The sequence below is a fragment of the Phocoena sinus genome, chromosome 2 (genome assembly GCF_008692025.1).
Source record: "Phocoena sinus isolate mPhoSin1 chromosome 2, mPhoSin1.pri, whole genome shotgun sequence".
Classification (NCBI taxonomy): Eukaryota; Metazoa; Chordata; class Mammalia; order Artiodactyla; family Phocoenidae; genus Phocoena; species Phocoena sinus.
The window spans coordinates 165,793,873-165,817,976 of NC_045764.1; the positions used below are offsets into that span (position 1 = coordinate 165,793,873).

General features: G+C 35.6%; 1 protein-coding gene across 1 annotated transcript in view; it reads right to left on the reverse strand.

Moving 5' to 3' along the window:
- Nucleotides 1–24,104, reverse strand: part of CATSPERB (cation channel sperm associated auxiliary subunit beta) — a 128,694-nt gene that overhangs the window by 2,636 nt on the left and 101,954 nt on the right. Inside the window, exons 19-25 of the mRNA XM_032621755.1 lie at nt 18,043–18,182; nt 15,675–15,872; nt 14,822–14,932; nt 11,465–11,575; nt 4,934–5,069; nt 3,487–3,587; nt 2,712–2,786 (exon numbers count right to left, since the gene is read on the reverse strand). Of these exons, the coding sequence (XP_032477646.1) occupies nt 2,712–2,786; nt 3,487–3,587; nt 4,934–5,069; nt 11,465–11,575; nt 14,822–14,932; nt 15,675–15,872; nt 18,043–18,182 (872 nt within the window). The remainder of the gene's footprint in view (nt 1–2,711; nt 2,787–3,486; nt 3,588–4,933; nt 5,070–11,464; nt 11,576–14,821; nt 14,933–15,674; nt 15,873–18,042; nt 18,183–24,104) is intronic.

Sequence of the window (24,104 nt, forward strand, 5' to 3'; positions counted from 1 at the left end):
TCTTTAAATGTTTCCCTCCCAATCTTCTATGATTATCTAAATATTCCATGCCATGTCTAAAGAAAAGTTGAACTCCAGAATCATAAAAGAGTATGTCTAGACACAATGTCTTTTTATCATCAAAATACTTCAATTTGTGCTTCTTTAATGCAAAGAATTCAGTTAACCAGAGTGCAATTATCAAAACCAGGATATTAACTCTGAGACAACACTATTATCTAATCTCCAGGTTTTACTCAAATTTATCAATGATTCCAATAATGTCCTTTAGGATGAGAGAAAATCCAAGATCATGCTTTGCATTCCATTGTTTCAGGATACTTGCAAAAGTAGATTTCAGGAACCTTTGTCTTTTGCTATTGTTTCTTAATGATTCTCTTCCTTTATTAACTTGCAATCACTTCCTATTTTTCTTTTATTCATTGTCGTGGTTCTTCCTTCGTTCCTGAAGCTTTGTTTCTCTCTGTTGACACTTCTTTTTAGCCTGAAGAACTTCCTTAGGCATTTTTTCAGAGAAGTTCTGCCTACAGTGGATTATCTTTTTTTTCCTTCATCTGAAATTGACCTTTATTTTCCCCTCATTCCTCAAGGATATTTTCACTAGCTATAGAGTTCTGGGTTGACAGTCCTTCTTCCCTACACTACAACTGTCCCCAGTACGTTAAGGATGCTGTACAACTTTCTTCTGTGGTTTCTGATGAGAAATGAGCAGTCATTCAAATGGTTGTTCACTTACATGCAGTGTTCTTCTCTGGCTGCTTTCAAGATTTTCCTTTGTGTTTGATTTTTAGTAGTTTGATTATGATTTAGGCATTCAGGTGTAGTGTTTAGGCATGATTTTTTTAAGTTCATCTTGTTTGGGATTCATTAAGCTTCTTGAATATGTCAATTTTGTGTTCACCAAATTTAGGACATTTTCAGCCTTAATTTCTTCAGCTTTTTTCCCCCTGTACTAATCTCTTTTTTCCTCTCCTTCAGGGACTCTGGTGACATAAGTGTCAGACCTTTTGATACCGTCGCATAGATCCTTGAGGCTATTCTTTTTAAAATCTTTTTTCTTCACGTTGAATTTTTACTGATTTATTTTCAAATTCACTGATTCTTTTCTCTGCAATAGCCATTCTGCTATTGAGTCCATCCAGTGATTTTAAATATTTGTACTTTTCAGTTCTAAAATTTCCATTTTTTTTTTTTAATAGCTTCTATTTCTCTGCTGAGAATTTCTTCCTTTCCCTTTCCATTCATTTCAGAAGTGCTTGCCTTTACCTAGAGCATGGTTATAATAGCTGGCTTAAAATATCTGTCTTGATAACGCCATTTGCTGTCATTTGCTGATTGTCTTTTCTTTCCCTGAATTGCTTATATTTTCTTAATTCTTGGTATACTGAGTAACTTTGGATTGTATCCTGGATATTTAAGATATTACGTTTAGAGACTTTGGGTCCTGTTAAAAATACTCTGGAAAATGTTGAATCTTTTGTTTGTTTCAGCAGTCAATCACACTGGTTGCATTCAGATCACAAGTAATGCCTTACTGTCTGTGGGTATGGCTCCAATGTCTGCTCAGTTTTCAAAAAAAGCCTTAGCTATGCTATCATGTCTTCCTGTCTCCTTTGCCACTTAGGGGAACGTAAGTGGGTGTTTATATTGTCGTTTTATTTTGAAGCCTTTGCTAAGCTTCTTTAGGTGTGTTCTACTCGTGTGCTGCTTGGCACTCGCGCTAGTACATATACACAATTAGGAATCTCCTCCTCCAGCTCTCTTCTCTTAGGGATTTCCCCCGCACTCTCTACTCCTAGAGGCCCTTTTCCTTAGGCCTCTGGGAAGAAAGCTGGGATTCATTAGAATTTTAGCCTTCTGTACTGCTGTGCTGTTCTATGAAACTGGGGCTGACCTTGGGACAAAGAGATGAGAAAAAAGAGAGAAAAATAATGGGGATTTTCTCTCATGCTCCTCCTATGACAGATGCTTCTTTTCCTAGATCTAGTGGGATGGATTTTCTCTCAGGGTCTTAGATGTCTGCACTGCTGCCATGGCACCCATCACCGCAGTTGTGCAGATTCATTACTGAGGCAGGGCCAGGATAGAGTAAGGAAAAAAGAGAGAGTAAGAGATTTTGTTTTTGATAATGTGGTACCAGTATTTGACAATGAATGAGCCATTAATCAATTAAATCAAATCCTTATTCCTTCCCACCTGCCACAGGTAGCAGATATCATTATATGAATAAACAAAAATGAGTCATTGAACATCATAGGGTGATTTGGAGAGACTGACTTTGGTTTCCAATTCTTTTGGATCTTGGCGGCTTTGGGAGTATTTAAGACTCTACCGTTACAATGCAAATAACCAAAGGGAGGATAATACTGGAAACTAAAGTGTTACAGACATAGGTCTCTGTGGGGAGTTGAGGGGGGCGGTGTCAGAAAACCAAGCTAAATATGGAAGGTGGAGATAGAACAAAAACAAATACAGGCACTTATTAAAAATTTCCCAGCATTAATTGGTCCTGCAACCTACCAAGGGCCCTAACTTCATCACTGCTGATCATGTCACCACCGGTCTCCAGGATCCCCCATCTCCAGGCCTTGTCTATCATACAAATTCTCCCATTTTTTTCTCTTAAGTGTCTCCTGGACGGATGCCTGTCATATTATGTCCCCAGCCATCACTCCCTTGGATACCACTGGATACCTGTGCCTTCACTATACCTGAAATTCTTCACCTAAGTTACAAAAAGAGACCCCTGGAACAACAGACACTCTGAAGTGAAAGAGCTCGGAGCCCTGTGGAAGAAACACACCAGGCATTAGCAACATTGACATATATGTTCTTTTAAGTAAAAATATACACTGGGGCCACTTTCCCTACAGATTCTGCATAGAAAAATTCCAACCTCTTTTCTAAGGTTCTTCAGCATATACTTCATGTATCAAAATAAAAATGGGGGGAGAAGGACAAGAGTTAGAAACAGAGGGATTCGATAGCTGACACTTTTTTCTTTCTGAATGAAGAAACAGAAACATAAAATCTAACATGGCCTTGATGAGTACTTTGGGCTAATCCACATATTCATGGTTTTGAGATGTCCCCTAACTTTTATTGGCTTTCACAACAATCACCTAGATTATGTCAACTTGATGTGTTCTTAGGGGCATCTGAACCCAGAAGACATGTGTCTGTACATGTCCAGGTGAAGAATACTGAGCCCATTTCCCCCTAACTTCTGGAAACACTTTTTCTGCTCCACCTTGATAATCTATTAGTCTTGCATTTTAGCTCAAAACATGGTAAGTTAATGTTAAATTCAACATTCAGATATCTTTAAATATTATAATAGCATCAAGGGAAATGGAGGAAAAATAAACTCCAAATAGTGACGCTATTTCCACCATTCATGGATACCTATCCCTTAAAACTAAAGCCAAAGACATACAGGTTTTATCTAAACTCAAAACAGGAAAAATAAAAATGCTGTCAACTTACCTTTATACTTAGGTTGAGGCCTAAAGGATTATACACTGGAGCATGAAGAATCGATTCTAAGTAGTCTTTCATTTTTTTTACATTTTCTGGCACAGTGTGTTCTAAAATTACACAAAGTATATTTTAAGCACATGTATGCTATTTTCTCATTCTATGTAAAGCTTCTTAAATACAGTAAGGTACAATGAAAGATTCCACTCCATAACATGGCTAAATTGTACATAATTTTAGTTCTGTTTGACTCAGTGGAGAATATATTTAGGGGAAATTAGGCCTAGCATCTGACACTGCATCTTCTCAGGGGCATCCCTTTTCTCCATACAGGATGTGAATATCATCATGGCTAATTTTAAGCAGCGAACGGTTTAACAAACAGTACGCCATATGCTTGAATATTTAACAATCAGTGCTCAAAAACAGCAGACTGCAGCACACCATAGAAAATGAGGATTTTAGTTAAAGCAAAATATTTACTAATTCTCTTTGCTCAATTTTTCAATTCAAAAATGCACATGTTGGGCAGAGTAAGACTCTCACTGAATACCAAATGTCTGGATGCTTGATTACATTTGGAAATTTCATTTGACTCTATCTATTGATCTATTAATCTATCTACCTATTGATCTCCTTAAAAGTACGCATTCGTGAACAAACACAAATGTGCAACAAAAAAGTATATATTTGAGGTAAAATTGAATTGTGGTAGATTTTATTTTACTTATTTAGAAATACTTCTGCATCCTTTCAATTATTTTACCATAAAATATTTAAGAAACTTTTCTCATATAATTAGAAGATAGATCCTATAGATAATCTGGCAACACGTTTTATATCTCCCTCCATAACATTGCAAAAGCAATGAAAGGAGACACCAGACCAACGTGTAGCACAAATTCAATCATTTTTGCTGCTAATCTACATAATGGCTCTGAGTCCAGGTCACTGGAAGTGATGATGAAATAAGTGTGAGACACACAGACATAGAAAACAAACTTATGGTTACCAAAGGGGAAGCGGGTGGAGAGGGGATAAATTAGAAGGTGAGGATTAACATATACAGAGTACTATATATAAAATAGATAACCAACAAGGACCTACTGTATAGCACAGGGAACTCTACTCAATATATTTTTTTCTACTCAATATTTTTTAACAACTTATAAGGGAAAAGAATCTGAAAAAGAATATATATATATTATATGTGTATAACTGAATCACTGTGCTGTACACCTGAAATTAACATGATATTGTAAATCACCTATACTTCAAAAAAAAAAAAAAGTGGGAGATGATAGAAGCAGCATGAACAGCAACATGACAACTGATTCAACTTCTTTTCCAAAGAACTCTCAACTATCTTTTGTGTAAACAGTTTAGTAAACCACTTCTCTATATAATAACAACAGTACGCATAGCTGTAATAGTTGTAGAAGAAAGCAAATCTTACTTAGGTTCCAGTTTTCCCTGTTATTCACTTCAGTCACAGTAACCAGGTATGGAGTTTCCACTGGGACATGTCCATCCTCACTGTAAATTTTCAAAGAAATTGGATATTGTGTAACTGGAAACTTAAAACGAGGAACCTAAAATGCAAATGCCAAGAATGAATGTAAATTTGGAAAATTCAATACTAACTCTTCATTTCCTGGTAAAGAATGAATAGATGTATTCCCAAGAATTTGTCTATTCTATATGAAATGTGCTTCTGAGGGTTTCTGCCTTCACAGAGCATTAAAAAAAATAAATCTGTCTTATAGTAGAATTGCTGTGAACTCCAAAAGTAGTGCACAAAGACTGTGGTAACAAAACTCCTGCCTTTCTGTCGGCCTTTTCTCACAGGAATTTGCTATTATGGTATCCACACTTTTTCGGCCAACCCATATACCCTAAGATACTGCATGAATTAGGTCTTGCCCAAATCCCTTAACGACCCTCTCTCTGCCAGTCATCATCTTTTTTTTTTGAATTTTATCTTATTTTATTTATTTTTTATACAGCAGGTTCTTATTAGTCAACCATTTGATACACATCAATGTATACATGTCAATCCCAATCTCCCAATTCATCCCACCATCACCACCCCCCCTCGCCACTTTCCCCGCTTGGTGTCCATACATTTGTTCTCTACATCTGTGTCTCAATTTCTGCCCTGCAAACTGGTTCATCTGTACCGTTCTTCTAGGTTCCACATATATGCGTTAATATACGATATTTGTTTTTCTTTCTGACTTACTTCACTCTGTATGACAGTCTCTAGATCCATCCACATCTCTACAAATGACCCAGTTACATTCCTTTATATGGCTGAGTATTATTCCATTGTATATATGTACCACACCTTCTTTATCGATTCATCTGTCAACGGGCATTTAGGTTGCTTCCATGTCCTGGCTATTGTAAATAGTGCTGCAATGAACATTGGGGTGCATGTGTCTTTTTGAATTATGGTTTTCTCTAGGTATATGCCCAGTAGTGGGATTGCTGGGTCAATAAGGTAATTCTATTTTTAGTTTTTTAAGGAATCTCCATACTGTTCTCCAAAGTGGCTCTATCAATTTACATTCCCACCAACAGTGCAAGAGGGTTCTCTTTTCTCCACACCCTCTCCAGCATTTGTTGTTTGTAGATGTTCTGATGATGTCCATTCTAACTGGTGTGAGGTGATACCTCATTGTAGCTTTGATTTGCATTTCTCTAATAATTAGTGATGTTGAGCAGCTTTTCATGTGCCTCTTGGCCATCTGTATGTCTTCTTTGGAGAAATGTCTATTTAGGTCTTCTGCCCACTTTTGGACTGGGTTCTTTGTTTTTTTAATATTGAGCTGCATGAGCTGTTTATATATTTTGGAGATTAATCCTTTGCCCGTTGATTCATTTGCAAATATTTTCTCCCATTCTGAGGGTTCTCTTTTCATCTTGTTTATGGTTTCCTTTGCTGTGCAAAAGCTTTGAAGTTTCATTAGATCCCATTTGTTTATTTTTGTTTTTATTTCCATTACTCTACGAGGTGGATCAAAAAAGATCTTGCTGTGATTTATGTCAAAGAGTGTTCTTCCTATGTTTTCCTCTAAGAGTTTTATAGTGCCTCGTCTTACATGTAGGTCTCTAATCCATTTTGAGTTTATTTTTGTGTATGGTGTTAGGGAGTGTTATAATTTCATTCTTTTACATGTAGCTGTCCAGTTTTCCCAGCACCACTTATTGAAGAGACTTTCTTTTCTCCATTGTATATCCTTACCTCCTTTGTCATAGATTAGTTGACCATAGGTGCGTGGGTTTATCTCTGAGCTTTCTATCTTGTTCCATTGATCTATATTTCTGTTTTTGTGCCAGTACCATATTGTCTGGATTACTGTAGCTTTGTAGTATAGTCTGAAGTCAGGGAGTCTGATTCCTCTAGCTCTGCTTTTTTCCCTCAAGACTGCTTTGGCTATTCGGGGTCTTTTGTGTATCCATACAAATTTTAAGGTTTTTTGTTCTAGTTCCGTAAAAAAATACAAATTTTAAGATTTTTTTGTTCTAGTTCTATTGGTAATTTGATAGGGATTGCATTGAATCTGTAGATTGCTTTGGGTAATATAGTCATTTTCACAATATTGATTTTTCCAATCCAAGAACATGGTATATCTCTCCATCTGTTGGTATCATCTTTAATTTCTTTCATCAGTGTCTTATAGTTTTCTGCATACAGGTCTTTTGTATCCCCAGGTATGTTTATTCCTAGGTATTTTATTATTTTTGTTGCAATGGTAAATGGGAGTGTTTCCTTAATTTCTCTTTCAGATTTTTCATCATTAGTATATAGGAATGCAAGAGATTTCTGTGCATTAATTTTGTATCCTTCAACTTTACCAAATTCATTGATTAGGTCTGGTAGTTTTCTGGTGGCATCTTTAGGATTCTCTATGTATAGTATTATGTCATCTGCAAACAGTGACAGTTTTACTTCTTCTTTTCCAGTTTGTATTCCTTCTATTTCTTTTTCTTCTCTGATTGCCATGGCTAGGACTTCTAAAACTATGTTGAATAATAGTGGTGAGAGTGGACATCCTTTTCCTGTTCCTAATCTAGAGAAAATGTTTCCAATTTTTCATCATTGAGAATGATGTTTGCTGTGGGTTTGTTGTATATGGCCTTTAGTATGTTGAGGTAGGTTCCCTCTATGCCTACTTTCTGGAGAGTTTTTTTTTTTTTTTATCATAAATGGGTATTGAATTTTGTCAAAAGCTTTTCTTGCATCTATTGAGATGATCATATGGGTTTCATTCTTCAATTTGTTGATATAGTGTATCACATTGATTGATTTGCGTATACTGTAGAATCCTTGCATCCCTGGAATAAATCCCACTTTATCGTGGTTTATGATCCTTTCAGTGTGTTGTTGGATTCTGTTTGCTAGTATTTTGTTGCGGATTTTTGCATCTATATTCATCAGTGATATTGGTCTGTAATTTTCTTTTTTTGTAGTATCTTTGTCTGGTTTTGGTATAAAGGTGATGGTGGCCTCATAGAATGAGTTTAGGAGTGTTCCTTCCTCTGCAATTTTTTGGAAGAGTTTGAGAAGGATGGGTGTTAGCTCTTCTCTAAATGTTTGATAGAATTCAGCTGTGAAACCATCTGGTCCTGGACTTTTGTTTGTTGGGAGATTTTTAATCACAGTTTCAATTTCATTACTTGTGACTGTTCTGTTCATATTTTCTATTTCTTCCAGGTTCAGTCTTGGAAGGTTATACCTTTCTAAGAATTTGTCCATTTCTTCCAGGTTGTCCATTTTATTGGCATAGAGTTGCTTGTAGTAGTTTCTTAAGGTGCTTTGTATTTCTGTGGTGCCTGTTGTAACTTCTCCTTTTTCATTTCTAATTTTATTGATTTGAGTCCTCTCCCTCTTTTTCTTGATGAGTCTGGCTAATGGTTTATCAATTTTGTTTATCTTCTCAAAGAACCAGCTTTTAGTTTTATTGATCTTTGCTATTGTTTTCTTTGTTTCTATTTCATTTATTTCTGCTCTGTTCTTTATGATTTCTTTCCTTCTGCTAACTTTGGGTTTTGTTTGTTCTTCTTTTTCTAGTTACTTTAGGTGTAAGGTTAGATTGTTTATTTGAGATTTTTCTTGTTTCTTGAGGTAGGCTTTTATAGCTATAAACTTCCCTCTTAGAACTGCTTTTGCCGCATCTCATAGGTTTTGAAATGTCGTGTTATCATTGTCATTTGTCTCTAGGTATTTTTTGACTTCCTCTTTGATTTCTTCAGTAATCTCTTGATTATTTAGTAATGTATTGTTTAGCCTCCATGCATTTGTGTATTTTCCATTTTTTTCCCCTGTAATTGATTTCTAACCTCATAGAGTTGTAGTCAGAAAAGATGCTTGATATGACTTCAATTTTCTGAAATTTATTGAGGCTTGATTTATGACCCAAGATGTGATCTATCCTGGAGACTGTTCCATGTGCACTTGAGAAGAAAGTGTAACCTACTCTTTTGGGATGGAATGTCCTATAAATATCGATTAAATCTATCTGGTCTATTATGTCATTTAAAGCTTGTGTTTCCTTAGTAATTTTCTGTTTGGATGATCTGTCCATTGGTGTAGGTGAGGTGTTAAAATCCCCCACTATTATTGTGTTACTGTTGATTTCCTCTTTTAGAGCTGTTAGCAGTTGCCTTATGTATTGAAGTGCTCCTACGTTGGGTCCATACATATTTATAATTGTTATATCTTCTTCTTGGATTGATCCCTTGATCATTATGTAGTGTCCTTCCTTGTCTCTTGTAACATTCTTCATTTTAAAGTCTGTTTTATCTGATATGAGAATTGCTACTCCAGCTTTCTTTTGATTTCCATTTGCATGGAATATCTTTTTCCATCCCCTCACTTTCAGTCTGTATGTGTCCCTGGGTCTGAAGTGGGTCTCTTGTAAACAGCATATAGATGGGTCTTGTTTTTGTATCCATTCAGTAAGCCTGTGTCTTTTGGTTGGAGCATTTAATCCATTCACGTTTAAGGTAATTATCAATATGTATGTTCCTATGACAATTTTCTTAATTGTTTTGGGTTTGTTTTTGTAGGTCCTTTTCTTCTCTTGTGTTTCCCACTTAGAGAAGTTCCTTTAGCATTTGTTGTAGAGCTGGTTTGGTGGTGCTGAATTCTCTTAGCTTTTGCTTGTCCGTAAAGCTTTTGATTTCTCCATCGAATCTGAATGAAATCCTTGCCAGGTAGAGTAATCTTTGTTGTAGGTTCTTCCCTTTCATCACTTTAAGTATATCATGCCACTCCCTTCTGGCTTGTAGAGTTTCTGCTGAGAAATCAGCTGTTAACCTTATGGACGTTCCCTTGTATGTTATTTGTCGTGTTTCCTTTGCTGCTTTCAATAATTTTTCTTTGCCTTTAATTTTTGCCAATTTGATTACTATATGTCTTGGCATGTTTCTCCTTGGGTTTATCCTGTATGGGACTCGCTGTGCTTCCTGGGCTTGGGTGGGAATTTCCTTTCCCATGTTAGGGAATTTTTCTACTATAATCTCTTCAAATATTTTCTCGGGTCCTTTCTCTCTCTCTTCACCTTCTGGGACCCCTATAATGCGAATATTGTTGTGTTTAATGTTGTCCTAGAGGTCTCTTAGGCTGTCGTCATTTCTTTTCATTCTTTTTTCTTTATTCTGTTCCGCAGCAGTCAGTTCCACCATTCTGTCTTCCAGGTCACTTATCCGTTCCTCTGCCTCAGTTATTCTGCTATTGATTCCTTGTAGTGTATTTTTCATTTCAGTTATTGTATGTTCATCTCTGTTTGTTTGTTCTTTAATTCTTCTAGGTCTTTGTTAAACATTTCTTGCATCTTCTCGATCTTTGCCTCCATTCTTTTTCTGAGGTCCTGGATCATGTTCACTATCATTATTCTGAATTCTTTTTCTGGAAGGTTGCCTATCTCCACTTCATTCAGTTGTTTTTCTGGGGTTTTATCTCGTTCCTTCATGTGGTACATAGCCCTCTGTCTTTTCATCTTGTCTGTCTTTCTGTGAATGTGGTTTTTGTTCCACAGGCTGCAGTATTGTAGTTCTTCTTGCTTCTGCTGGCTGCCCTCCCAGTCATGATCTTTCAACCACACTCATTAAACTTAGGCTCTGGAGTTCAAATCTAGCTCCATCACATATTAATGATGTGGTCTTTGGCAAATTACCAGGCTTCTCTGTGCCTCAAATGAAATGAGACAAGTTATGGAGAAGCCTTAGAACAGTACATGGTAGAGAGTAAATTCTCAAGAAATACTGGAATTCAACAAGTGTGGAGTTGTGGAGGTATACAATAGCAACCCTCATAGTTTACTGACTGCTGACTCTATGCCCAGTATTATAGTAAGCGATTTTATCCTTGTATAAAATCATTTAAAATAATGCTGTATACAGTCCAACAAGGTCTTTGAAATAGATCTACTCGAAAGTTATACCAAGTGCACAGGTAAGTCAGCTAATGCAGAGACCAACATCAACTTGATACATGTTTGAATGTTTGGAGCCTAACAGAAGGAAGTATTTGACACAGAACCCATTCTCTTAACCAACATATTATACTGTCTTCTATTTTGTCACTAGTACCTTGTGCTTTAAGTTCTATATTCTCAGAACCTGATACATGTTTGATAGTCAATACTTTAAATGAATCAATATTCACCATAACCTAGTGTAACGTTTGACAGGTTATACATTGTTTTCACATAGATAGAAGCATGTGTGTGTGTATCTTTATAAGAACCTGTGAAATGAACAAGGCAATGCAGATATTATTCTATTCTACAGATGAGGTTAATTACTGTGTCTGGGGACATTTAAATTCAAATATTTTTAGCTGTATGTCATATTTAATTCTATATCATAATAAAACAGTATTTCTATGTCTTAGTTTTCATGTTTAACCAAAATGTGCATTTCAAAGTCTTATTAATATGAAAATACTCTGTCTTCAGGAAATTAAAGATTATCTTACCTTTTCTCTGCAATCTGAGAAAGCAACAGCATGTGAAAACTTCTGATCATTTGTGCAATTACATTCCTCCCGAGTAGACACATTTGCACACTGTTTGAATTTACCAGATTTCTGCAAATAGAATTAAAATAGGTTGACGTGCTTTTTTTGGTGGCAGGATTTATGCAAACTGAGTAAATGTGCAATAAATATTTGTTACCTGAATGAATAAAATCCCTGAGAAGTTAAAAAGGGAAAAAATCCATTAATAATAAGGTAAAAGCACAGTATTTCTGAATTTTGTCTATTTGCTTGGAATGAACCCAAGTATCACTCAGCTGCTTGCCAGTTTACCTCAGGGCAGTTGATAGTCAACATGCATGGGACCCAGAAAGCCTGTGTCTTTCTGAATGCAGTAATTAAGATGCCCACCTCCATCGCTGGCATGGAAACTGAGACCTAAAAGAACAGACTTGATATGATGGGCTGCCGACTATGGATACTCTCCAAACCTACTATTTTGTACTTATCTCTCCTCATAGCAGTCACTAAGGCTGTTTAAAATCTCTGCTATAACTATACATCCACTTGTCATTCATTTTTTCATTTGATCACTCTTGCTTGGTTTATTCGTTTTTATTCATTTTTTATTGGTTTATTCGTTTTTTCAAAGAACTGGCTTTTGATTTTGATAATCAACTCTATTTCTAAAAACGTTATTCTTCCGTCTACTTCTTTTAAGATTACCATTCTCGTCCTCATTGCTTCTTTTTTTCTTCTTTTTATTGAGATAACATTTACCATTTTTAAGTGTACAATGCAGTGGGTTTTAGTATACTCACAATGTTATTCAGTCAACACCACTATCTAATTTCAGAACTAATTTGCTGCTTAGTTAGGTTCATTCAGCTCTTCCAATCTTTTGAGCTGTTTCACGATTACATTTTAAACTTCTGACAACTTTTTTGTGTGTGTGCTGTCTGTCTCCAATTTTTTTTTCATGGTTGCAATATGACCTAAACTGTTCTGAAATAATTATTTTGCTTATTCTAAAGTTTGCTTGTATTTATGATACTGTTTTCCAAGGCATGAGATTTTTAGATTTATGCTTCTTTTTTATTGTGGAAGTTTTCTTCAAATATTTGGTGTTTTACAGTTGTCTGCTTATCCCTGGAGAGTCTAACTGCCAACTCTGTATCTGGAATGACATCACACATGATTGTCTAGTAAGGGGATGATGCCAGCATAACAAGAAGTCACAGTGTTGGTTCAGACGTACGTTTTTCCCAGCTGTTATATTTTGAGGTGATCAGAGGAAGAATTACATAAATTTTGAGTAGTATGCTCCACTAGATGATGCTATTTAATTCATATAACTTTTAAAGCTTATTCTCCCCCATTAAAGATCCATGAAGATGTCATGTTTATCTTGTTCACTGTTGTCTCCCCAGAGAATATCTGTTTGTACAGTGTCTGATAACTCTGGAAATGCTGAAATTCACATTTGTTGAATGTATAAAATGTGCCCCCCCAAAACCCGTTATTTACTTATGTGTAAATTAGATACATTTCCTATTCAACTCCCAAGAAAATCCAGAAGAAAAAACAAATCCAAACAAAGGATTTCCATGTAAATATATTAAACTCATATTTCAATAGATGAGGCTTGCGTCTAGTGACGTATCAGACTTTATCTTTGGAAGAAACTGCAATTGAAGAATTCAGTATTTGAGTTGCTCATTGCCTGGAGCAGAGCTGCTTACCTTGAAATCCAAGATTCAACAAGAAGTCAACCTTGTGTGTGTGTGTGTGTGTGTGTGTGTGTGTGTGTGTAATCATATGTGTATAAATGTGTATTATTTGTTTGTTGAAGAATTTTTAAGTACTCCCTATGTTGGGCACTTTTCTGGGTACTAAAGATATTGTAGAGAATAAAATAGATTAAAAAATCCCAACAATAACCCTGCTTTATGTAGCTTACCTTTTAATGAAATACAATAAATAAATGGGTAAAATATGTAAAACTGTGAAAGTGCAGTGAAGGAAAATAAGGCAGGGAAGGGGGACAGTGGAGGTGGAGTTTACAGTCCTAAATACAGTGGCCAAGGAAGGTCTCACAATGATGGTGACATTTAAGCAAAAATCTGAAGATGGTGATGGAATGCGCTATGTGATATCTGGCAGAAGTACATTCCAGACAGAGGAAATGTTTGAAACTTGAAGACCCTGAGGTGGAAATATGTCTGGTACACTTGAAGAACAGCAAGGAGGCCAGTGTGTGCAGAAAAGAGTGACCTGCGGGAAATCAGGTCAGATGTGAAGCTAAGGCTGAACCACAGAGGACCTTATAAACCATTGTAAGAATTTGGCTTTTACCCTGAATGAGATGGGAAGATGATGAAGAGTTTTGAACAAAAGAAACAACCATTTTCTGTCTTTGTGTGTGTGTGTATGTTCGTGAATGGATATGAATGTCTGCTTGTCCATATGTATATGCAGTTAGGTGCGTTTTTCTCAAGAGAGATATTACAGGTATCTGTGAGGTTTCCTTGGGAAGCCACCCCATGATGTACTTTTCTTTTTTAAAAGAAGTATTTATTTATTTATTTATTTTGGCTGGACCGGGTCTTTATTGCGGCACGCGGGATCTTTAGTTACATATGCATGCGGGCTTCTTAGTTGCGGCCTGCACGCAGGACCTAGTTCCCCTGATCAGGGATCAAACCCAGGCCCCCTGCATTGGGAGGTTGGAGTCTTACCCACTGGACCACTAGGGAAGTCCTGATGTATTCTTCTTTTGAGCCTAGTGGTTTCTCTCTGTTCTATCTTGTTCTCCCTGACTCCAGAGAGGCAGAGTGCTGCTGGGGTTTGGTTATTTTCTAGGTGGATCCTTGGCAGGAGTTCAAATGAGCCTATGTTGGAGCAAACACTCTTCTCTGTTTTTGGACATCATTCCTTTCACAGAGTTGTGAGATGGGTCTGAGGCCCCTTTCATTTAAAAAACAATGTTCTCACTCTACCTATGCTCTTTGAAATTCAAATGGGAGCTAGGGAGAGGTCAAGGGGAAAGAGTCCATTTAGACTTCTTGGTTCCAAAACTGTATCCAGGAGTAGCAGTAAGAGAAGAAAAGGCTAGAGTAGTAGTAGGAGGAAAAGGGATAGCAGTAGTAGTAGTAGTAGTAATGAGGGAGGAGGAGAGGGAAGGGGAGGGGGAGAGGGAGGGGGAGGGGGAGAAGAAGTAGTGATGTTATCAGGGCAGATTATGCTTAATGCACCTTCTCATTTAATCCCCACAGCTAGGTCTGTTCATCTGTAATTTTACTGAATGATTTCTTGAATTCAAATGAATACTAGTATATTTGCGGAAAAAATATTTACCTTTGACTTGTGAAATAGGTTTCTCGGTATGGGTTTGCTAGGATCAGCATGATAAAAATTATCTGTGAGTGGAATAGCTATTCCCATATTAGAGGGAGGCCTGTAGTTTATCTGAAAATGATTAAACAAAGTTAGTGTAAAGTTCATTATTATTTACTAAGTCTTTCATTTCAAAATCTTGATTTTCCAGAAAAGCATTCAAAACAAATATTTCACTTTCAGCTCCTGGTATTTAAGTAAATTTCTCTTTCCCCAGCACTCCCTCAGCCCACGGTAATACAACTTGGACCTCGTAAATAAGTGAAAAATGTTTTAGAACCTAAAGTAGCTGTCATAAAGTCAATGCAATAAAGTTTAAAACACCTTATAAAGAGGCTTAGTGACATATTTAGTAAACAATTCTTCAAGTTTGGTTAATTTTTTTTGTCACAAAGAAAATGGTAAGTAATAAGTTAACAAAGATATTTTAAAAAGAGTCACAGAGTCTGACAAGGCAAAAATTTAAATTGTTCTTATATTGAAATGGGACCTGTAAGATATATCAGCTCAGGATGAGAATGAGTCAACTTAAGGGCAAATAACTGTATATATTGTTAAAGCCCAAGATTATGCCACCATAATATAGCATAAAACGTGATATTAATAATGATAAGACTAAGTTACCAAGAAAAATCATTATTTCAGAAAGTTTTCACATTTTAGTCATCATATCCTCAAAATGACATGAGGATTGAAAAATAACTGGAGTGTTTTGAGCATTTCAGGAAAGAAATGCTAAGACTGAATGGCCAGCCGATCATACAAAAGTAATCTATCACTGGTACCCTTCAAACAATCTGCTCAGGTTTCTTACTGGCAAAACTTTGATCATATTAAAACCCTGACTGTCCATGTGAACTCCACTCATCCAGTCTTCCAATGGGATAATTTCACTAGGAATGTGATGCATAGACTTGAGATAACTACAGCTGCTTTTCAACATTGGCACGAATGTTGTAACAAGACACTCAGTCGATGCTCCCCACACAATAAACGCCAGTGAAGTTGAACCCTGGAAATATCCAAATAAATGAAGGTTATTTAAAGTAACTGTTATCGGCTGAACTGTGTCTACTCCATATGTTGAAGTCCTAACCTCCAGTATCTCAGAATGTGATTGTATTTGGAGATAAGGCCTTTAAAGAGGCAATTAAGTTAAGATGAGATCATTAGGGGAGGCTCTAATCCAATATGATGAGTGTCATATAACAACAGGAAATTTGAAAACAGACACACACAGAGGGAAGACCATGTGAAGCCATAGGGAGAAGACAGCCATCTGCAGACCAAGGAGGGAGGCCTTAGAAGAAACCAGCCCTGCCAATGCCTTGATCTTGGCTTCTAGCCTCTGGAACTGTGAGAAAATAAATTTCTGTTGTTTAAGCCACTCAGTCCATAGTATTTTGTTATGGAAGCCCTGGCAAACTAGCACAGTACCCAAGTAAAGAATACAGAAAATGAAAATGAAAAGAAATAGAAAAAGAATGATAATAGAAAACAGAAATAGAATCATAAGTTTGATCATAACGATCTGTTTGAGGATAAATCTTAACAGAAGACATATTCTTTTCCAGGAAGAAATACATTCCAATCTAATTGCCTGTGGGTGACATTTGGAAATGAGCAAGGATCAAGTGTTTATTATTAAATAAACACTATTATTGGATGTAGTTGGATGTAAATCCAACTTAGAATGGCAAGGCTTCCCTCATTCATTGATGAGCATTGACATTTGCTTGGATAATATGAGTAAAATAACTTCCATTGGTATACATTTTGAAAAGAAGATACTCACTTAGCAATCACTGTATTTCACAAAGATATGTTTTTAGTAGAAATTTATGTACAAAAACCATATTTGAACCTTGCATGATACTAAACATTCAACAAAATTTGATAAATTCTGTTTGAAATTTTTAAGTACTTCTTGAAATTAAAAAATGTAGAAATACTAATAATTTTACTGATATAGTAGACTCTAGTAGTTTTGCCTCCATCTCTATACTCTGTAAGCCATTAAAAATAATCTATTTTTAATGAATTTTTGCGAAAACACATTGAACCAGAATCTAAGCAGGGTTCTACTATTAAAGGAAATTTGGGGTGGGTGGCACTAGTTCAATAAGAAATAAGGAAGTAAACAGAAAAATCTAGAATACTGGAGATTCTACAACATAACTGACTCAATTGCTACAATTCAATGGCAGGGGAAGAAAATGGAGTCATACCTACCTTAAACTAAAAGAAACTTAAGAGATTAATAAATGACCACATACTGTGTGACTTTTGTTTGGATGCCAATTCAAACAAACCAACCCTAAACATTTTTTTTTTTTTTTGAGAAAATTGCGGGAATTTGATTATGGACTGGGTTTTATAGGGTACCAAAAAAAAATTGTTTAAAAAATTTCAGGGATGATAATGGCATTCTTGTTATGTGAGAGATAATACACATATTTTTTGGAGATATGTATGGAAGCATATAGGAGTGAAATGACATGATGTCTGCTATTCATTTAAAACTATGTCAGAATATAAACCAAAAAAATTAGAGATGATAAAACAGAAGTATCAAAACCTTGACTATTGTTTAATTTCAGAAATAGGTATATGGAAATTCTTCTTTTGTCTATATCTGAAAATTTTTCATGATAAACAGATTGTAGAATTTGCAGAAAAATATTTATTGACACAAAGGGATTAAACTATATAATTAAGTGGAAGGAGCAAATTTTTAAAACTGTATATACAATGCTCTCCCAGTTTTAGGGGGGAAAAAAGGAAAATACTGTAAATTCATAGTGATTGAGCATTTTCTATGTGCCAGACATTGTTTTAGATGGCCTACCTGAATTATCACATTTAATTCTCAAAACAATCCTAAGAGGTAGGTATTATTAGTATCACTTCCATTTTATAGATGAGGAAACTTAGAGTAAAGTAACTTTCCTAAGCTCACAAAAACAGTACCAGCAGTGAAAACTAACTCAGGTAGTCTTTTCCAGAGCTCACTTTTTTAATCTCTATGACAATACAGCCTTTTCGTAATTCCCAAAATGTTAAAAGTGTTTAGTCATCCTTGATAGGTAGGATTATACATAAATTTTCCTTCTTTTTCTTAGCTTATATGCAAAATTTTCTATAATCCATAGATATTTTTTAATAATTAAAGAAAAACTTACTTGACGTAAAGTTTTGCTGGCTGCAGAAATTTCCATTAGATAACTATCAGTGTCATCAAAATGGCCTTCAACTTTAACTTCCAATAAATTTGGGTTTCCAACGACTACTTTCAGTAGTGGGATTTCAAGTGTTTGAACACCTTTGGAAACAAAGCCAAGAGTGAACATGAAAATTTTAAGCAATTTCATAATGACTGGCTGATCAGAATTCTAGAACATCTACAGAATCTATTTATACAGAGTTAACTTTAATAGTTCTTAGAAAAATTTAACTTTGCAAATATTTTCTCCTAATATTTTTCACAGAAATATTGCTCCCCTCCACCCCTCATTCCTCAGCCAGATTCTCGAAGGCAGTCACTTGGATAGTCTTGGTCACACTGAGCTGGCTAACTCAGTAGAGAAACTGAGAATACACGCTCAATTTAAAGGGCCGTCAATCAGTTGCTGCCAAGAGAAAAACCCTAGGCATTTAACACAATACGTCATTAGGCCATTTCCTGCCTTCAGGGCCTCTGTTTGCAACCTCTCCATACTGAGAAATTAAATGGAAAGAGAGATTTGAAAGACCATGTAATCTAATTGCCATCTTTACTAATTAGTAAATCAGAGCTGAGTAGTAAATAAGTTGCCTTAAGTCTCAGCTCTAGCTCTTTCCCTTAAACCAAAGTGATCTGGCCAGTGCTTCCTAAACTATAACTGGGGATTTTGTTAGAATGCCAATTCTGATTTAACAGTTCTGAGGAGGGGGCTGAGATTCCACATCCTGTCCCCTTCATACCTTTATTGAGGTATACTGACAAATGAAATTGTATATTTTTAAAGTGTATAATGTGGAGATTTGTTGTACTTATACATTGTGAAATGATTACCATAATTAAGTTAATTAATACAGCCACCACCTCACATTGTGTGTGTGTGTGTGTGTGTGTGTGTGTGTGTGTGGTGGGAACACTTAAGATCTACACTCTTAGCAAATTTCAACTATACAGTACAGTATTATTAACTATAGTTATCGTGCTATGTATTATATCCCCAAGACATTTATTTTATAACTGGAAGTTTGTACTCTTTGACCAACATCTGCCCATTTTCTCCATCCTCCAGCCCCTGTCAACTGGCACTCTATTTCTATGAGTTAGACTTTTTTTTTTAAGATACCACATATGAGTGAGATCACACACTACTTGTCTTTCTCTGGCTTATTTCACTCAGCATAATGTCTTCCAGGTTCATCCATGTTGTTCATCCTTTTTTATGGCTGTATAGTATTTCTTTGTGCATATATACCACATTTCTTTATCCATTCATCTGTTGATGGACCCTTACGTTGTTTCCATACCTGGGCTATTGTGAGTAATGCTGCAATGAAAGTGGGAGTACAGATACCTCTTCGAGATACTGATTTTGATATATACCCAGAAGTGGGATTGCTAGATCATATGGTAGCTCTATTTTTAACATTTTTGAGAAACTTCCACACTATTTCTCACAGTGACTGAACAAATTTATATTCCTACCAAGAGTGCACAAGGGTTCCCTTTACTCCACATCCTCAACAGCACTTAACTATCTCTTGTCTTTTTGATAACAGCCATTCTAACAAGTGTGAGGTGATATCTCATTATAGTTTTGATTTGCATTTCCCTGATGATTAGTGATATTGAATACCTTTCCATATACCTGTTGGCCACTTGCATATCTTTGGAAAAATGTCTATTCAGGTCATTTACACATTTTTAATTGGATTATTTGTTTGTTTGCTACTGAGCTGTATGAGTTCCTTTTATATTATAGATATTAACCCCTTATCAGATATATGCTTTGCAAATATTTTCTCCCACTCTATATGTTGCCTTTTCTTTTCTTTTTTTAACGTTTTTATTGGAGTATAATTGCTTTACAATGGTGTGTTAGTTTCTGCTTTATAACAAAGTGAATCAGTTATACATATACATATATCCCATATCTCTTCCTTCTTGTATCTCCCTCCCTCCCACCTCCCCTATCCTTCTAGCTGGTTACAAAGCACCGAGCTGATCGCCCGGTGCTATGCGACTGCTTCCCACTAGCTATCTATTTTACATTTGGTAGTGTTTATATGTCCATATATATACTACCACTCTCTCACTTTGTCCCAGCTTACCCTTCCCCCTCCCTGTGTCCTCAAGTCCATTCTCTAGTAGGTCTGCGTCTTTATTCCTGTCTTGCTCCTAGGTTCTTCATGACCTTTTTTTTTTAGATTCCATATATATGTGTTAGCATACGGTATTTGTTTTTCTCTTCCTGACTTATTTCACTTTGTATGACAGACTCTAGGTCCAACCACCTCACTACAAATAACTCAATTTCGTTTCTTTTTATGGCTGAGTAATATTCCACTGTATATACGTGCCACATCTTCTTTATCCATTCATCTGTCGATGGACACTTAGTTTGCTTCCATGTCCTGGCTATTGTAAATAGAGCTGCAATGAACATTGTGGTACATGAATATGGTTTTTTGAATATGGTTTTCTCAGGGTATATGCCCAGTAGTGGGATTGCTGGGTCATATGGTAGTTCTATTCTTAGTTTTTTAAGGAACCTCCATACTGTTCTCTATAGTGGCTGTATCAATTTACATTCCCACCAACAGTGTATGAGGGTTCCCTTTTCTCCACACCCTCTCCAGCATTTATTGTTTGTAGATTTTTTGATGATGGCCATTCTGACTGGTGTGAGATGATATCTCTCATTGTAGTTTTGATTTGCATTTCTCTAATGATTAATGATGTTGAGAATTCTTTCATGTGTTTGTTGTCAATCTGTATATCTTCTTTGGAGAAATGTCTATTTAGGTCTTCTGCCCATTTTTGGATTCGGTTGTTTGTTTTTTTGATACTGAGCTGCATGAGCTGCTTGTAAATTTTGGAGATTAATCCTTTGTCAGTTGCCTCATTTGCAAATATTTTCTCCCATTCTGAGGGTTCTCTTTTCATCTTGTTTATGGTTTCCTTTGCTGTGCAAAAGCTTTGAAGTTTCATTAGGTCCCATTTGTTTATTTTTGTTTTATTTCCATTTCTCTAGGAGGTGGGTCAAAAAGGATCTTGCTGCGACTTATGTCATAGAGTGTTCTGCCTATGTTTTCCTCTAAGAGTTTGATAGTGTCTGGCCTTACATTTAGGTCTTTAATCCATTTTGAGTTTATTTTTGTGTATGGTGTTAGGGAGTGTCCTAATTTCATTCTTTTATATGTAGCTGTCCAGTTTTCCCAGCACCACTTATTGAAGATTGCCTTTTCATTTTGTTTTTTGTTTCCTTTGCTGTGCAAAAGTTTTTTAGTTTGATATAGTCCCATTTGTTTACTTTTGCTTTTATTTCCTTTGCTTGTGGTGTCACATCCAAAAAAAATCATTGCCAAGACCAATGTCAAGGGGGCTTTTCCTTCATGTTTTTTTTCTAGGATTTTTATGGTTTCAAGTCTTACATTTAAGTCTTTAATCCGTTTTGAATTAATTTTTGTGAGTGGTGTAAGATAGGGGTCCAGTTTTATTCTTTTGCACATGGCTGTCCAGTTTTCCCAACACCATTTATTGAAGAGACTATTCTTTCCCCATTGGCTCCCTTGTCAAAACTTAATTGACTGTGCATGCATGGGTTTATTTCTGGGATCTCTATTCTGTTCCATTGGTTTATGCGTCTGTTTTTATGCCATTACCACAATGTTTTGGTTAATATAGCTTTGTAATAGAGTTTGAAATTAAGAAGTGTGGTTCCTCCAGCTTTGTTCTTTGTCAACATTGCTTTGGCTACTCAGTGTCTTTAATGTGAATACACCACATTAACAGAATGAAAGATAAAAATTATTATCTCAACAGATATAGAAAAAGCATTTGACAAAATTCAACATCCATTCATGAATAAAACTCTCAACAAATTAGGTTTAGAAGGAATGTACTTCAATACAATATAGGCCATGTGTGACAAGTCCATAGCTAACATCATACTCATACTTATCATACTCAAGCTTAAAGCTTTTCCTCTAAGATGAAGAACAAGACAAGGATGTTCCCCCTCACCACTTCTATTCAACATAGTACTGGAAGACTTACCCAGAGCAACTAAGAAAGAAAAAAGGCATCCAAATCAGAAGGGAAGAAGTAAAATTGTGTCTGTTTGCAGATGACAGAATATTATATTTACAAAACCCTAAAGGCTCTACCAAAACACTGTTAGAATAAAAAGGTTCAGCAAAGTTGCACGATAAAAAATCAATGCACAAAAATCAGTTGTGTTTCTATACACTAGCAATGAACTAGCTGAAAGAGAAATTAAGAAAATGACCTCATTTATAGCACTGTCAATAAGAGCAAAATATTAGGAATAAATTTAACCAAGGAGGTGAAAGACATGTACACTGAAAACTATGACACCAGTGAAAGAAACTGAAGATGACACAAATAAGCTGAAAGACATCTCATGTTCATGAATTGGAAGAATTAATATTGTTAAAATGTCCATACCACCTAAAGCAATCTACAGATTGATTGTAATTCCTATCAAAATTCCATTGGCATTTTTCGCAGAAATACAAAAGAAAACCCTAAAATTTGTTTGCAACCACCAAAGACTGTGCATTTCTAACAAGCACCCAAGTGATGCCAATGAAGCTGGTCCAGGAACCACATCTTGAATAGCATGGACTAGGTTTTTCTTCAAAGAGGCAACTGAGTTGATTTGCTGATTATTATTTGTTTTTTCAAACTGAACAAGTTTAAAATATAACAAATTAGTTGTTAAATACAATTAAAGCTACAATAGTTAGAACATTTGGGATTTGTCCTGGAATACAGAGAAATAACAAAGGAAGAGAATTTTTAAAACCCAGAAATGGTCAAAATAATAGGTAAATTGCATTGTTTTTAAAAATCAGTGAAGAAAAAATACATTATTCAATAAGTGATGTTGGAACAACTACCTAACCACCTATAATACACCAAAACAAAGTGTAGATAAATTAAATAATTAGATGGAAAGTTAAAGCCATAAAATTAAAACCCTAAAATTACTTGAAGGAAATATGGACAATTAGTCATATAATCAAAGAGAAAGGATTCTAAGGGTTTCAGAAAGAAGCTTTTTCAGAATATTTAGTTCACAATACTGATGGAAATAGAAATACATGTCTCCAATTTTTTTCAAAGCCTATAATTTTTATTTTTATAAATTGTACTTGGTTATGTTTTTCAAATAAGCTTGTTTTTTTTTAAATAGTGTTTTGTCCTTTCATTATGGTTCATATGCTTTCTTTTATCTCTTTAAGAGTTTTACACATTTTATACTTTACAATTGTTTTTATAGTATCTTTCTGATTTTTCCATTAACTCAAGATTAAAGCTTTGTTTCCTATGCTTGTTGAGTTTCTCTTATGTTGGGTCATTTCCTTACACGGTTTTAAAATTCTTTCCCTCAATTTATGTTCATGAAGATTGATTTTTCTGTGGAATTCCATGTTACCTTGTTTATGAAAGTATTCCTACAGAGGGTTTTGTGCTTGCTTATGCTGGGACCCAGGCATTGTAATGACGTCTCAGTTTGGGATTCTTGTATTTGGTGGGTAGTGTCTAGGTGTTACACAGTCTTGGAGTTTGGGTTTTTTACAAGAAATTCTTTGAGTCCCATGGAGATGACAATCTCCCTACGTCTTTCTTTGAGTTGTTGGGTAGCATTTTCCTTATCCTCTCTTCACCCTTCACAATTTGATGGTTCCAGCTTTACTTAATGTTCTCATTTCCAACTTCCTGCCACAAGGTAGAAATGTCTAAAGGTCTACATCTTCTACTAATGCTTGGGCATTAAAATTCATCCCACTGCCTATATGGCCTATGTCTGAGCCTCAAAATCTTCTAGGAGCCACATATTAGCTAATTTTTTTGACTTTGAGTTCCCTTTTCATTTCTGGTGACAGGATTTTCTTTTTTCCCTCCCCTTCCTTCCATATTTTTCCCTCAATTTCTAGCTCAGTAATTTACTAAAATTTTTTGTTTTATTTCTTTCCAGTACGCCATTCCCCCGTCATT